The sequence below is a fragment of the Nerophis lumbriciformis genome, linkage group LG04 (genome assembly GCF_033978685.3).
Source record: "Nerophis lumbriciformis linkage group LG04, RoL_Nlum_v2.1, whole genome shotgun sequence".
Classification (NCBI taxonomy): domain Eukaryota; kingdom Metazoa; phylum Chordata; class Actinopteri; order Syngnathiformes; family Syngnathidae; genus Nerophis; species Nerophis lumbriciformis.
This window is the reverse complement of record NC_084551.2, coordinates 55,731,920-55,750,000: the sequence shown is the minus strand read 5'-3', so window position 1 is coordinate 55,750,000 and position 18,081 is coordinate 55,731,920. Positions and strand designations below refer to the sequence as shown.

General features: G+C 41.7%; 1 protein-coding gene across 2 annotated transcripts in view; it reads left to right on the top strand.

Moving 5' to 3' along the window:
- Positions 1-18,081, top strand: part of grin2db (glutamate receptor, ionotropic, N-methyl D-aspartate 2D, b) — a 257,700-nt gene that overhangs the window by 113,675 nt on the left and 125,944 nt on the right. For both annotated transcript variants that reach the window (XM_061957572.2, XM_061957580.2), the window contains exons 5-6: positions 2,658-2,986; positions 14,756-14,870. In XM_061957572.2, coding sequence (XP_061813556.2) covers positions 2,658-2,986; positions 14,756-14,870 — 444 coding nt within the window. The remainder of the gene's footprint in view (positions 1-2,657; positions 2,987-14,755; positions 14,871-18,081) is intronic.

Here is an 18,081-nt window from a genome sequence, read left to right as displayed (position 1 = left end):
GATACAGGTTTCACTGAGGGTGGCCGTATAAACAACTTTAACACTGTTAGAAATATACGCCACACTGTGAATCCACACCAAACAAGAATGACAAACACATTTCGGGAGAACATCCGCACCGTAACACAACATAAACACAACAGAACGAATACCCAGAACCCTGTGCAGCACTAACTCTTCCGGGACGCTACAAAATTAGGGAGTCTCCCGGAAGGGTTGGCAAGTATGAGAATTAGCGGGGAACCACTGTATATAATTGGCGGGCCAGCTCTAGTGTTAATTTGATACCGCCTCAAGGGCCAAGTGAAATTACACGGCGGGCCAAATTAACCCCCAAGACTGTGGTCCGGGTGGACTACGAGATATAATGACTGATGAACACCTTCGTTCGATAATGAAGGTTGCCTCAGCTAAAAGCCTGAGCCCCGACATTAATGAACTAGCATCCAAGAAAAGATGTTTGACACCCATGACTTAAAGGGATGATGTTATGATTTTATTTGTATCTGTATCTACGTTTAAAATGTGTCCTTGTGGTCTAAAACATTGTAATGGTGGTTATTTGGTCCAAAGGTTGTATAAAATAAAAACATTGGACGTATTGTGTATCCAGCAGATACATTTTGTAGCTACTGACTTAAAGGGGTGCAATTTTGATTTTGTATCCACATTTAAAACCCTTCCTTGTGGTCTACAAACATGTGATGGTGGTTCTTTGGTCCAAAGGTTCCATAGAATAAAACATTGGTCTTATTGTGAATCCAGCAATTACATTTTGTAGCTGCTGGATGACTTAAAGGGATGATGTTATGATTTTTTTAATCTACGTTTAAAATGTGTCATTGTGGTCTAAAAACATGTAATGGTTGTTCTTTGGTCAGAATGTTGTATAGAGTTTGTGTTACAGACCATCTTGTGAAGAATAAATAGCTGCAGGACTGCACTCCGCTTCAACTTAAAGACAGCATAAGTCCATTCAATACGGTAAATAGTAAATCGGTTATTGTTTTTCATATTTGCCATTGTTCTCTCTTTGACTCATTTCACTTGGTCAAACCTTTTCTAACATTAAACACTACAAAACCATACGAGCATGACTGATTCCTGCTGATATCGAATCGGGCCGTATCGATATCGGAAGTCCAGTTCAGTTTGGCCCGTGAGCCCGCTAACTTATCTTCACATATCTGACAGCATAATTGCTTCAAGTTAGCCGCCGCCTTGTAGACAACATTAGTGATTCAAGTTAATGACCATGAATTGAACTTTGCGACATCCACACCACAGCAAATTTTATATATGACCCAATCCCATACTTGCCAACCTTGAGACCTCTGATTTCGGGAGGTGGGGGGAGGGGGTGGGGTGGGCGTGGTCGGGGTGGGACGGGGGCGTGGTTGGGGGCGTGGCTAAAAGGGGAGGAGTATATTTACAGCTAGAATTCACTGAACGTCAAGTATTTCTTATATATATAAGAAATACTTGACGTTCAGTGAATTCTAGCTATATATATATATATATATATATATATATATATATATATATATATATATATATGTATATTGTATTATTTATATATATATATATATATATATATATACATATATATATAAATATATATATATAAAATAAATACTTGAATTTCAGTGTTCATTTATTTACATATACACACACACATAACACTCATCTACTCATTGTTGAGTTAAGGGTTGAATTGTCCATCCTTGTTCTATTCTCTGTCACTATTTTTCTAACCATGCTGAACACCCTCTCTGATGATGCATTGATGTGTGGCACGCACAAAAGTGCTTTCATCAAATGCACTAGATGGCAGTATTGTCCTGTTTAAGAGTGTCACAACATTGCTGTTTACGGCAGACAAACTGCTTTACGGTATACAAAAAAGTGACTGCTGTTGTTGTGTGTTGTTGCCACGCTGGGAGGACGTTAATGAAACTGCCTAAAAATAAACCCACATAAGAAACCAAGAACTCGCCCTCCATCATTCTACAGTTATGACGTGATTGGGCAGGTACGTTTTTTTATATTGTGGAGGACCTGAGTCCGCCTGAATTTCGGGAGATTTTCGGGAGAAAATTTGTCCCGGGAGGTTTTCGGGAGAGGCGCTGAATTTCGGGAGTCTCCCGGAAAATCCGGTAGGGTTGGCAAGTATGCCCAATCCCAACAACCTTTCCCAGTCACGGTACGAATAAACCAATGCAAAAAAATCAACAGACATGGTCACACGTAACACAACCTGCTCACTGCATTTTGTGGATATTTCAAACAAAAAAAATGTCCAAGTACCACACATAATTCAGAATGACACCCAATTAAATCCACTGCGATGCATGATGGGGGAAATACAAAACACTCTCCCCAGGAAGGACATCCGTGCACCTTCCATCCAGCCGAGTCACTCTCCCGCTGTCTTATTGCAGCTCCTCTGTTGTCCGTCAGTAGGAACTCTCCCGTACCCAAGCTCTTCCTCCTCCAGACCTGTTCAGGCGCGCCTGTGCTCCATCGTTCTCCTCCAACCCGCTCTCTCTCCATGTCTCCCCCTGGCCCCTCCTTATCTCACTAGCTTGTATGTGTGTCTCCCCTCCCCTTGCCCCCTTGCACCCGCACCCGCCCGCCCTCTCCCGCCCTCCCTCCAGGTCCGCCTGCTGTACTGCTCCCAGGAGGAGGCCGAGCTGGTCTTCCGGGCGGCCTGGGCGGCCGGCCAGGCAGGGGCCTCGCACATGTGGTTCGCCGTGGGGCCGGCTCTCTCGGGCCTGAGCATGGAGAGCCTGCCGAGAGCGCTGTTCGCCGTGCGGCCCCAGGGGTGGCGGGACGAGCCCCGCCGGAGGATCGCCAAGGGCGTGTCGGTGCTGACTCACGGGGCGGTGGCCATGCGCAAGGACTACGGGACCACGGGCGGGCCCAACTTTGTCACCAACTGCATGACGGACGCCAACCAGACCCAGAGACTGCGGGGAAGGATGAGGTGAGAGACGGGGGGACGGTCGGGTGTCGTCTCCGGGATTTCGGAGGCGGTCAACGTCTATGCAAAACAAACACGCTTGGTCACATGACGCCGGCATCTGTAGCGGGCGGAGCGCTCCTCATGAATATTAATAAGGCTGCTGTAATGTATTCCTCCTTGCCTGTGCAAACACTCAAGTCCGCCGAGTTATCATCATCCACGCTCCTTTTCCATGCCAATCATTTAGAAATATGCCAAACATTAAATAGATACAACCAGGAGGCAAACATGTTCCTTCATGAGCTGCTTTGCTGTCACGTTTGTGAGTGGAAAGTCAAATATATGCAGATGAAAACCGCCAACGTCCGATTGGGGCGGTGAAAAAAAGTATTTTCAAGATTTTTTTATTAATTCAGATTCTAAATCGGTTCATAATTTTCAAGAAAAAAAAGGGGACCCGGCAGGCACCAGACATTGAAACAACGTTGAGAACTTGTTCAATTAGGTCCTGGCGTTGAATTTATTGTTGAAACAACATCATACTTGCCAACCTTGAGACCTCCGATTTCGGGAGGTGGGGGGGGGGGGGGGGGGGGCGTGGTTGGGGGCGTGGCTAAGTCAAGTCAAGTATTTCATGTGTATATATATATATATATGTATAAGAAATACTTGACTTTCAGTGAATTCTAGCTATACATATATATTGATTTTATTATATATATATATATATATATATATATATATATATATATATATATATATAAATATAAAAGAAATACTTGAATTTCAGTGTTCATTTATTTACACATACAGGTAAAAGCCAGTAAATTAGAATATTTTGAAAAACTTGATTTATTTCAGTAATTGCATTCAAAAGGTGTAACTTGTACATTATATTTATTCATTGCACACAGACTGATGCATTCAAATGTTTATTTCATTTAATTTTGATGATTTGACGTGGCAACAAATGAAAATCCAAAATTCCGTGTGTCACAAAATTAGAATATTACTTAAGGCTAATACAAAAAAGGGATTTTTAGAAATGTTGGCCAACTGAAAAGTATGAAAATGAAAAATATGAGCATGTACAATACTCAATACTTGGTTGTAGCTCCTTTTGCCTCAATTACTGCGTTAATGCGGCGTGGCATGGAGTCGCTGCTCAGGTGTTATGAGAGCCCAGGTTGCTCTGATAGTGGCCTTCAACTCTTCTGCGTTTTTGGGTCTGGCATTCTGCATCTTCCTTTTCACAATACCCCACAGATTTTCTATGGGGCTAAGGTCAGGGGAGTTGGCGGGCCAATTTAGAACAGAAATACCATGGTCAGTAAACCAGGCACGGGTAGATTTTGCGCTGTGTGCAGGCGCCAAGTCCTGTTGGAACTTGAAATCTCCATCTCCATAGAGCAGGTCAGCAGCAGGAAGCATGAAGTGCTCTAAAACTTGCTGGTAGACTGCTGCGTTGACCCTGGATCTCAGGAAACAGAGTGGACCGACACCAGCAGATGACATGGCACCCCAAACCATCACTGATGGTGGAAACTTTACACTAGACTTCAGGCAACGTGGATCCTGGGCCTCTCCTGTCTTCCTCCAGACTCTGGGACCTCGATTTCCAAAGGAAATGCAAAATTTGCATGGTTGGGTGATGGTTTGGGGTGCCATGTCATCTGCTGGTGTCGGTCCACTCTGTTTCCTGAGATCCAGGGTCAACGCAGCCGTCTACCAGCAAGTTTTAGAGCACTTCATGCTTCCTGCTGCTGACCTGCTCTATGGAGATGGAGATTTCAAGTTCCAACAGGACTTGGCGCCTGCACACAGCGCAAAATCTACCCGTGCCTGGTTTACAGACCATGGTATTTCTGTTCTAAATTGGCCCGCCAACCCCCCTGACCTTAGCCCCATAGAAAATCTGTGGGGTATTGTGAAAAGGAAGATGCAGAATGCCAGACCCAAAAACGCAGAAGAGTTGAAGGCCACTATCAGAGCAACCTGGGCTCTCATAACACCTGAGCAGTGCCAGAAACTCATCGACTCCATGCCACGCCGCATTAACGCAGTAATTGAGGCAAAAGGAGCTCCAACCAAGTATTGAGTATTGTACATGCTCATATTTTTCATTTTCATACTTTTCAGTTGGCCAACATTTCTAAAAATCCCTTTTTTGTATTAGCCTTAAGTAATATTCTAATTTTGTGACACACGGAATTTTGGATTTTCATTTGTTGCCACTTCAAATCATCAAAATTAAATGAAATAAACATTTGAATGCATCAGTCTGTGTGCAATGAATAAATATAATGTACAAGTTACACCTTTTGAATGCAATTACTGAAATAAATCAAGTTTTTCAAAATATTCTAATTTACTGGCTTTTACCTGTATACTTGTTGAGTTAAGGGTTGAATTGTCCATCCTTGTTCTATTCTCTGTCACTATTTTTCTAACCATGCTGAACACCCTCTCTGATGATGCATTGCTGTGTGGCACGCACAAAAGTGCTTTCATCAAATGCACTAGATGGCAGTATTGTCCTGTTTAAGAGTGTCACAACATTGCTGTTTACGGCAGACGAACTGCTTTACGGTAGACGAAAACGTGACTGCTGTTGTTGTGTGTTGTTACCGCGCTGGGAGGACGTTAATGAAACTGCCCAACAATAAACCCACATAAGAAACCAAGAACTCGCCCTCCATCATTCTACAGTTATAACGTGATTGGGCAGGCACGCCGTTTATTGAGTCCGCCTGAATTTCGGGAGATTTTCGGGAGATAATTTGTCCCGGGAGGTTTTCGGGAGAGGCGCTGAATTTCGGGAGTCTCCCGGAAAATCCGGGAGGGTTGGCAAGTATGAACAACATGCTTTTTGACCGCGTTTGATCAATGTCAGCTTCTGATGTTGATTTGACTGTTGAATTTTGGTCATAGCTCAACCAATATTCCACAACACAAATACAACGTTGAAACAACATGCTTCTTGACGACGTGTGATCAATGTTGGGTTCTGACGTTGATTTGACCATTGGAATGTGGTCATTTCCCAGTTAACAACGTTGATCCAACGTTAGACATCAATGTCGTCCCAATTTACAACATGCTCTTTTTTGACGTTGGATCAATGTCAGCTTCTGATGTTGATTTTGTTCATAGCTCAAACAATATTCCACAACACAAATACAACGTTGAAGCAACATGCCTCTTGACAACGTTTAATCAATGTTGGGTTCTGACGTTGATTTGACCACTGTAATGTGGTCATTTCCCAGCCAACAACGTTGATCCAACGTTAGACATCAATTTTGTCTCAATTTACAACATGCCTTTTGACGAGGTTTAATCAATGTTGGGTTCTGACGTTGATTTGACCATTGAAATTTGGTCATTTCCCGACCAATATTCCACAACACAAATACAACGTTGAAACAACATGCTTCTTGACGACATGTAGTCAATGTTGGGTTCTGACGTTGATTTGACCATTGGAATGTTGTTCAAAGCTCCACCAATATTCTACAACACAAATATAACGTTGAAACAACATGCTTTTTGGCGGTGTTTGATCAATGTCAGCGTCTGACGTTGATTTGACCGTTGAATTTTGGTCATAGCTCAATCAATATTCCACAACACAAATACAACATTGAAACAACATGCTTCTTGACGACGTTAGTGTTGGGTTCTGACGTTGATTTGACCATTGAAATTTGGTCGATTCCCGACCAATATTCCACAACACAAACACAACGTTAAAACAACATGCTTCTTGACTACGTTTAATCAATGTTGGGTTCTGATGTGGATTTGACCATTGGATTGTGGTCATTTCTCAGCCAACAACATTGATCCAATGTTAGACATCAATTTTGTCTCAATTTACAACATGCCTTCTGACGAGGTTTAATCAATGTTGGGTTCTGACGTTGATTTGACCATTGAAATTTGGTCATTTCCCGACCAATATTTCACAACACAAATACAACGTTGAAACAACATGCTTCTTGACGACGTGTAATCAATGTTGGGTTGTGGCGTTGGTTTCACCATTGAAATGTTGTTCATAGCTCCACCAATATTCTACAACACAAATACAACGTTGAAACAACATGCTTTTTGGCGGTGTTTGATCAATGTCAGCTTCAGAAGTTGATTTGACCGTTGAATTTTGGTCATAGCTCAACCAATATTCCACAACACAAATACAACGTTGAAACAACATGCTTCTTGACGACGTGTAATCAATGTTGGGTTCTGACGTTGATTTGACCATTGGAATGTGGTCATTTCTCAGCCAACAACGTTGATCCAACGTTAGGCATCAATTTTGTCTCAATTTACAACATGCCATTTGACGAGGTTTAATCAATGTTGGGTTCTGACGTTGATTTGACCGTTGAAATTTGGTCATTTCCCGACCAAGATTCCACAACACAAATACAACGTTGAAACAACATGCTTTTTGGCGGTGTTTGATCAATGTCAGCGTCTGACGTTGATTTGTCCGTTGAATTTTGGTCATAGCTCAATCAATATTCCACAACACAAATACAACGTTGAAACAACATGCTTCTTGACGACATTTAATCAATGTTGGGTTCTGACGTTGATTTGACCATTGGAATTTGGTCATTTCCCGACCAATATTCCACAACACAAATACAACGTTGAAACAACATGCTTCTTGACTACGTTTAATCAATGTTGGGTTCTGACGTTGATTTGACCATTGAAATTTGGTCATTTCCTGACCAAGACTCCACAACACAAATACAACATTGAAACAACATGCTTCTTGACGACGTGTAATCAATGTTGGGTTGTGGCGTTGGTTTGACCATTGAAATGTTGTTCATAGCTCCACCAATATTCTACAACACAAATACAACGTTGAAACAACATGCTTTTTGGCGGCGTTTGATCAATGTCAGCTTCTGACGTTGATTTGACCGTTGAATTTTGGTCATAGCTCAATCAATATTCCACAACACAAATACAACGTTGAAACAACATGCTTCTTGACGACGTTTAATCAATGTTGGGTTCTGACGTTGATTTGACCATTGGAATGTGGTCATTTCCCAGCCAACAACGTTGATCCAACGTTAGACATCAATTTTGTCTCAATTTACAACATGCCTTTTGACGAGGTTTAATCAATGTTGGGTTCTGACGTTGATTTGACCATTGAAATTTGGTCATTTAATGACCAAGATTCCACAACACAAATACAACGTTGAAACAACATGCTTTTTGGCGGTGTTTGATCAATGTCAGCGTCTGACGTTGATTTGACCGTTGAATTTTGGTCATAGCTCAATCAATATTCCACAACACAAATACAACGTTGAAACAACATGCTTTTTGACGACGTTAAATCAACGTTGCGTTCTGACATTGATTTGACCATTGAATTTGCTCATTTCCCAACCAACAACGTTGATCCAACGTTAGACATCAATGTTGTCTCAATTTACAACATGCTCTTTTTCGACGTTGGATCAATGTCAGCTTCTGATGTTGATTTTGTTCATAGCTCAAACAATATTCTACAACACAAATACAACGTTGAAACAATATGCCTCTTGATAACCTTTAATCAATGTCGGGTTCTGATGTTGATTTGACCACTGAAATTTGGTCATTTCCCAACCAATATTCCACAACACAAATACAACATTGAAACAACATGCTTTTTGACAACCTTTAATCAATGTTGGGTTCTGATGTTGGTTTGACCGTTGAAATGTGGTCATTTCCCAACCAACAACGTTGATCCAACGTTAGACATCAATTCTGTCTCAATTTACAACATGCCTTTTGACGATGTTTAATCAATGTCAGCTTCTGACATTAATTTGACCGTTGAATTTTGGTCATAGCTCAACCAATATTCCACAACACAAATACAACGTTGAAACAACATGCCTCTTGATAACGTTTAATCAATGTTCTGTTCTGACGTTGATTTGACCACTGAAATTTGGTCATTTCCCAACCAAGAACGTTGATCGAATGTTAGACATCAATTTTGTCTCAATTTACAACATGCCTTTTGACGAGGTTTAATCAATGTTCTGTTCTGACGTTGATTTGACCATTGAAATTTGGTCATTTCCCGACCAATATTCCACAACACAAATACAACGTTGAAACAACATGCTTCTTGACGACGTGTAATCAATGTTGGGTTGTGGCGTTGGTTTGACCATTGAAATGTTGTTCATAGCTCCACCAATATTCTACAACACAAATACAACGTTGAAACAACATGCTTTTTGGCGGTGTTTGATCAATGTCAGCTTCAGACGTTGATTTGACCGTTAAATTTTGGTCATAGCTCAATCAATATTCCACAACACAAATTCAACGTAGAAACAACATGCTTCTTGACGACGTGTAATCGATGTTGGGTTTTGGTGTTGGTTTGACCATTGAAATGTTGTTCATAGCTCCACCAATATTGTACAACACAAATACAACATTGAAACAACATGCTTCTTGACGACGTTTAATCAGTGTTGGGTTCTGACGTTGATTTGACCATTGAAATTTGGTCATTTCCCGACCAATATTCCACAACACAAATACAACGTGAAACAACATGCTTTTTGACAACGTTTAATCAATGTTGAGTTCTGATGTTGGTTTTACCGTTGAAATGTGGTCATTTCCCAACCAACAACGTTGATCCAACGTTAGACATCAATGTTGTCTCAATTTACAACATGCTTTTTGACGACGTTTGATCAATGTCAGCTTCTGATGTTGATTTGACTGTTGAATTTTGGACATAGCTCAACCAATATTCCACAACACAAATACAATGTTGAAACAACATGCTTTTTGACGACGTTAAATCAACGTTGGGTTCTGACATTGATTTGACCATTGAATTTGGTCATTTCCCAACCAACAACGTTGATCCAACATTAGACTTTAATGTTGTCTCAATTTACAACATGCTCTTTTTCGACGTTGGATCAATGTCAGCTTCTGATGTTGATTTGACCGTTGGATTTTGTTCATAGCTCAAACAATATTCTACAACACAAATACAACGTGAAACAACATGCCTCTTGACAACCTTTAATCAATGTTGGGTTCTGACGTTGATTTGACCACTGACATTTGGTAATTTCCCAACCAATATTCCACAACACAAATACAACGTGAAACAACATGCTTCTTGACAACGTCTAATCAATGTTGGGTTCTGATGTTGGTTTGACCGTTGAAATGCGGTCATTTCCCAACCAACAACGTTGATCCAACGTTAGACATCAATTTTGTCTCAATTTACAACATGCTTTTTGGCGACGTTTGATCAATGTCAGCTTTTGACATTAATTTGACCGTTGAATTTTGGTCATAGCTCAAACAATATTACACAACACAAATACAACACTGAAACAACATGCCTGTTGACAACGTTTAATCAATGTTTTGTTCTGACGTTGATTTGACCATTGAAATTTGGTCATTTCCCAACCAAGAACGTTGATCCAACGTTAGACATCAATGTTGTCTCAATTTACAACATGCTTTTTGGCAAAGTTTGATCAATGTCAGCTTCTGATGTTGATTTGACCGTTGGATTTTGGTCATAGCTCAAACAATATTCCACAACACAAATACAACGTTGAAACAACATGCTTTTTGACTACGTTTAGTCAATGTTGGGTTCTGACGTTGATTTGACCATTGAAATTTGGTCATTTCCCAGCCAACAACGTTGATCCAATGTTAGACATCAATTTTGTCTCAATTTACAACATGCCTTTTGACGAGGTTTAATCAATGTTGGGTTCTGACGTTAATTTGACCATTGAAATTTTGTCATTTCCCGACCAATATTCCACAACACAAATACAACGTTGAAACAACATGCTTCTTGACGACGTGTAATCAATGTTGGGTTGTGGCGTTGGTTTGACCATTGAAATGTTGTTCAAAGCTCCACCAATATTCTACAACACAAATACAACGTTGAAACAACATGCTTCTTGACGACGTTTAATCAATGTTGGTTTCTGACGTTGATTTGACCGTTGAAATGTGGTAATTTCCCAACAAACAACGTTGATCCAATGTTAGACATCGATTTTGTCTCAATTTACAACATGCCTTTTGACGAGGTTTAATCAATGTTGGGTTCTGACGTTGATTTGACCATTGAAAATTGGTAATTTCCTGACCAAGATTTCACACCACAAATACAACGTTGAAACAACATGCTTCTTGATGACGTGTAATCAATGTTGGGTTTTGACGTTGATTTGACCATTGAAATGTTGTTCAAAGCTCCACCAATATTCTACAACACAAATACAACGTTGAAAAAACATGCTTTTTGGCGGTGTTTGATCAATGTCAGCGTCTGACGTTGATTTGACCGTTGAATTTTGGTCATAGCTCAACCAATATTCCACAACACAAACACAACATAGAAACAACATGCTTCTTGACGACGTGTAATCAATGTTGTGTTCTGACGTTGATTTGACCATTTGAATGTGGTCATTTCTCAGCCAACAACGTTGATCCAACGTTAGACATCAATTTTGTCTCAATTTACAACATGCCTTTTGACGAGGTTTAATCAATGTTGGGTTCTGACGTTGATTTGACCATTGAAATTTGGTCATTTCCCGACCAAGATTCCACAACACAAATACAACGTTGAAACAACATGCTTCTTGACGACGTGTAATCGATGTTGGGTTGTGGCATTGGTTTGACCATTGCAATGTTGTTCATAGCTCCACCAATATTCTACAACACAAATACAACGTTGAAACAACATGCTTTTTGGCGGTGTTTGATCAATGTCAGCTTCTGACGTTGATTTGACCAATGAATTTTGGTCATAGCTCAACCAAAATTCCACAACACAAATACAACATTGAAACAACATGCTTCTTGACGACGTTTAATCAATGTTGGGTTCTGACGTTGATTTGACCACTGAAATTTGGTCATTTCCCAACCAATATTCCACAACACAAATACAACGTGAAACAACATGCCTCTTGACAACCTTTAATCAATGTTGGGTTCTGATGTTGGTTTGACCCTTGAAATGTGGTCATTTCCCAACCAACAACGTTCATCCAACGTTAGACATCAATGTTGTCTCAATTAACAACATGCTTTTTGGCGACGTTTGATCAATGTCAGCTTCTGACATTAATTTGACCGTTGAATTTTGGTTTATAACTCAACCAATATTCTACAACACAAATACAACGTTGAAACAACATGCCTCTTGACAACGTTTAATCAATGTTCTGTTCTGACGTTGATTTGACCACTGAAATTTGGTCATTTCCCAACCAACAACGTTGATCCAACGTTAGACATCAATTCTGTCTCAATTTACAACATGCCTCTTGACAACGTTTAATCAATGTTGGGTTCTGACGTTGATTTGACCACTGAAATTTGGTCATTTCCCAACCAATATTCCACAACACAAATACAACGTGAAACAACATGCTTTTTGACAACGTTTAATCAATGTTGGGTTCTGATGTTGGTTTTACCGTTGAAATGTGGTCATTTCCCAACCAACAATGTTGATCCAACGTTAGACATCAACGTTGTCTCAATTTACAACATGCCTTTTGACGATGTTTAATCAATGTCGGCTTCTGATGTTTATTTGACTGTTGAATTTTGGCCATAGCTCGACCAAAATTCCACAACACAAATACAACATTGAAACAACATGCTTCTTGACGACGTTTAATCAATGTTGGGTTCTGACGTTGATTTGACCACTGAAATTTGGTCATTTCCAACCAATATTCCACAACACAAATACAACGTGAAACAACATGCCTCTTGACAACCTTTAATCAATGTTGGGTTCTGATGTTGGTTTGACCCTTGAAATGTGGTCATTTCCCAACCAACAACGTTCAACCAACGTTAGACATCAATGTTGTCTCAATTTACAACATGCTTTTTGGCGACGTTTGATGAATGTCAGCTTCTGACATTAATTTGACCGTTGAATTTTGGTCATAACTCAACCAATATTCCACAACACAAATACAACGTTGAAACAACATGCCTCTTGACAACGTTTAATCAATGTTCTGTTCTGACGTTGATTTGACCACTGAAATTTGGTCATTTCCCAACCAACAACGTTGATCCAACGTTAGACATCAATTCTGTCTCAATTTACAACATGCCTTTTGACGAGGTTTAATCAATGTTGGGTTCTGACGTTGATTTGACCATTGAAATTTGGTCATTTCCCGAGCAATATTCCACAACACAAATACAACGTTGAAACAACATGCTTCTTGACGACGTGTAATCAATGTTGGGTTGTGGCGTTGGTTTGACCATTTGAAATGTTGTTCATAGCTCCACCAATATTCTACAACACAAATACAACATTAAAACAACATGCTTTTTGACAAGGTTTAATCAATGTTGGGTTCTGACGTTGATTTGACCATTGAAATTTGGTCTATTCCCGACCAATATTCCACAACACAAATACAACGGTGAAACAACATGCTTCTTGACTACGTTTAATCAATGTTTTGTTCTGACGTTGATTTGACCATTGGAATGTGGTCATTTCCCAACCAACATCGTTGATCCAACGTTAGACATCAATGTTGTCTCAATTTACAACATGCTTTTTGACGACATTTGATCAATGTCAGCTTCTGATGTTGATTTGACTGTTGAATTTTGGACATAGCTCAACCAATATTCCACAACACAAATACAACGTTGAAACAACATGCTTTTTGACGACGTTAAATCAATGTTGGGTTCTGACATTGATTTGACTATTGAATTTGGTCATTTCCCAACCAACAACGTTGATCCAACATTAGACTTTAATGTTGTCTCAATTTACAACAACCTCTTTTTCGACGTTGGATCAATGTCAGCTTCTGATGTTGATTCGACCGTTGGATTTTGTTCATAGCTCAAACAATATTCTACAACACAAATACAATGTGAAACAACATGCTTCTTGACAACGTCTAATCAATGTTGGGTTCTGATGTTGGTTTGACCGTTGAAATGTGGTCATTTCCCAACCAACAACGTTGATCCAACGTTAGACATCAATTTTGTCTCAATGTACAACATGCTTTTTGGCGACGTTTGATCAATGTCAGCTTCTGACATTAATTTGACCGTTGAATTTTGGTCATAGCTCAACCAATATTCCACAACACAAATACAACACTGAAACAACATGCTTCTTGACGACATTTAATCAATGTTGGTTTCTGACGTTGATTTGACCGTTGAAATGTGGTCATTTCCCAACCAACAATGTTGATCCAATGTTAGACATCAATCTTGTCTCAATTTACAACATGCCTTTTGACGATGTTTAATCAATGTCAGCTTCTGATGTTGATTTGACCGTTGGATTTTAGTCATAGCTCAAACAATATTCCACAACACAAATACAACGTTGAAACAACATGCTTTTTGACGACGTTAAATCAACGTTGGGTTCTGACATTGATTTGACCATTGAAATTTGGTCATTTCCCACCCAACACAACATTAGACATCAATGTTGTCTCAATTTACAACATGCTTTTCGACGACGTTTGATCAATATCGGGTTCTGACGTTGATTTGACCATTGAATTATGCAATAATGCATAACTTACTTTCCCTTGTAAATAATTACATTTATTAAACACCAATTTTGTTAGTAATTCAAGTAAATACAAGTAACTGTAATGTGAGATTTGACTGGACAGTAAAATAGTTTGTAATCTTTCTGTCTCCACGCAGGTACTTCAGCAACATCACGCTCGGGGGCCGAGATTTCTCCTTCGACAGCGACGGCTACCTGGCTAATCCTTTCCTGGACGTCATTTCTTGGACACCCGGGAAAGGGTGGGAAGACGTAAGGACCTGACATCAGTTTGTTGTTGTGATGTTGCATGGATGGCCAATAATGTTAATGGAAGTGATTTGAACCGTTCCAAAGTCTAAATGTTCAGTACATTCAGGACATGCTAGCATGATAACTATTAGCCTACTAAAATTGTGGCTGGTGGTGAGTTGGCTCCGATGGTGGGGGAGGATGCCGGACAGACCTGGCAGGCCCAAACACATTGTGAGGGTATGCTGTCTCCTGTCAGAGAGAGTTTCAATTACCACCTCCAGAAGAACTTTGAACATGTCATGAGGGAGGCACTGGATATTGAGTCCGAGTGGACCATGTTCTGTGCCTCTATTGTCGAGGCGGCTGATTGGAGCTATGGCCGCAAGGTGATTGGTGCCTGATGTGGCGGAAATCCTAGAACCATCCGTCAAGCTGAAGAAAGAGTCCTTTCAGGTCCTTTTGGCTCATGGGACTCCAGAGGCAGCTGACAGGTACCGTCAGGCACAACGGTGTGCGGCTTCGGTGGTAGCGGGGGCAAAAACTCGGACATGGGAGGAGTTTGGGGAAGCCATGGAAAACAACCTCCAGACGGCTTCCAAGCGATTCTGGACCACCATCTGCCGTCTCAGGAAGGGGAAGCGGTGCAATGTCAACACCGTGTATGGTGAGGATGTTGTGCTGCTGACCACAACTGCGGCTGTTGTGGATCGGTGGAGGGAATACTTCGAAGACCTCTTCAATCCCACCAACACGTCTTCCTATGAGGAAGCAGTGCCTGGGGAATCTGTAGTGGGCTCTCTTGTTTCTGGGGCTGAGGTTGCCGAGTTAGTTGAAAAGCTCCTCGGTGGCAAGGTCCCGGGGGTGGATGAGATCCGTCCGTAGTTCCTTAAGGCTCTGGATGCTGTGGAGCTGTCTTGGTTGACAAGACTCTGCAACATCGCTAGGACATCAGAGGCGGTACCTCTGGATTGGCAGACCGGGGTGGTGGTTCCTCTCTTTAAGAAGGTGAACCGGAGGGTGTGTTCCAACTATCGTGGATCACACTCCTTAGCTTTCCTGGTAAGGTCTATTCAGGTAACTGGAGAGGAGGCTATGCCGGATAGTCGAACCTCGGATTCAGGAAGAACAGTGTGGTTTTCATCCTGGTCAAGAACGGTAAACCAGCTCTATACTCTCGGCAGGGTCCTAGAGGCGGCTGATTGGAGCTGTGGCCGCAAGGTGATTGGTGCCTGTTGTGGCGGAAATCCTAGAACCATCCGTCAAGCTGAAGAAAGAGTCCTATCAGGTCCTTTTGGCTCATGTGCTTTGTGGACTTGGAGAAGGCATTCGACCTTGTCCCCCGGGAAGTCCTGTCGGAAGTGCTCAGAGAGTATGGGGTATCGGACTGTCTGATTATGGCGGTCCGCTCCCTGTATGATCAGTGTCAGAGCTTGGTCCGCATTGCCGGCAGGAAGTCGGTGAGGGTTGGACTCCGCCAAGATCGGATATATGTGTATATATATTCATAACTTTTATGGACAGAATTTGTAGGCGCAGTCAGGGCGTTGCGGGGATCCGGTTTGGTGGCTGCAGGATTAGGTCTCTGCCTTTTGCAGATGATAAGGTCCTGATGGCTTCATCTGGCCAGGATCTTCAGCTCTCACTGGATCGGTTCGCAGCAGAGTGTGAAGCGACTGGGATGAGAATCAGCACATGGTTCTCGCCCGGAAAAGGTTGGAGTGCCATCTCCGAGTTGAGGAAGAGATCTTTCCCCATGTGGAGGAGTTCAAGTACCTTGGAGTCTTGTTCACAAGTGAGGGAAGAGCAGATTGTGAGATCGACAGGCGGATCGGTGCGGCGTCTTCAGTAATGCGGATGCTGTATGGATCCGTTGTGGTGAGGAAGGAGCTGAGCCGGAAGGCAAAGCTCTTAATTTAGCAGTCGATCTACGTTCCCATCCTCACCTATGGTCATGAGCTTTAGGTTATGACCGAAAGGACAAGATCACGGGTACAAGCGGCTGAAATGAGTTTCCTCCGCCGGGTGGTGGGGCTCTCCCTTAGAGATAGGGTGAGAAGCTCTGTCATCCGGGAGGAACTCAAAGTAAAGCCGCTGCTCCTCCACATGGAGAGGAGCCAGATGAGGTGGTTCGGGCATCTGGTCAGGATAGCACTGGAACGCCTCCCTAGGGCGGTGTTTAGGGCACGTCCGACCGGCAGGAGGCCACGGGAAAGACCCAGGGCACGCTGGGAAGACCATGTCCCCCGGTTGGCCTGCGAACGCCTCGGGGTCCCCCGGGAGGAGCTGGACGAAGTGGCTGGGGAGAGGGAAGTCTGGGCTTCTCCGCTTAGGTTGCTTTCTCCGCGACCCGACCTCGGATAAGCCTAGTTCAATGCAAGAAATCTATATATTGTACTGGAAGGTGAAAACTACCAAAATCTGTTATTGAGCTTTGACAACATGTATTTCATCCGAACTGTATCTTTTACAACTGACGGATTTGAATGAAAGAAAAACAACATCTTTACAAACGACCCAGACCTCGATCATGTGATCGGACCATGAGTTTATGCCCTGCTTGCATCATCGAGATAAACGTGACAGATTAAAAGAAAAGACGTGTTCTTCCGGTGCTTTCCAAAAGTGTCAGCGTGCGGAGACGTGAAGCTGACAGCGAGAACAGAGAGAAGGTCACATGGGTTCGCGTGCATGTAAAGTGCAATACTCCTCCGAGCGCCCGAGGCGCGGACAAGATGCCGGATGCACTTTTTGTTGCTGACTCTACGCATTAAAGCACGGACTCGAAAATGGTGGCCTGGTTTTGGGGGTTTTTTTACGGCGGAACCTTAAACTCGCTGCTCATAAACATATTTTACAGTAAGAAATATTGGAAATAGTTCCAGGGTTAAACTGCTGAGTCAGCTCTTTGAGTACACTTAAAAAAAAATGTTGATTTTACCGTACAAGTAACAAGTAATTACCGTATTTTTCGGACTATAAGTCTCAGTTTTTTTCATAGTTTGGCCGGGGGTGCGACTTATACTCAGGAGCAACTTATGTGTGAAATTATTAACAATAATATTATTTAGCTCATTCACGACACTTTCTAATTCAATATACTAACCTGCAAAATATCCAAACCTGTTTTCCTGGCAATTAAAAAGAATAAATAATTAATTTAACTTAATAATAAATGCAGTGCTAGAGAAATATAAATAACACACAAATGGCTACCACAACCATAATGGGA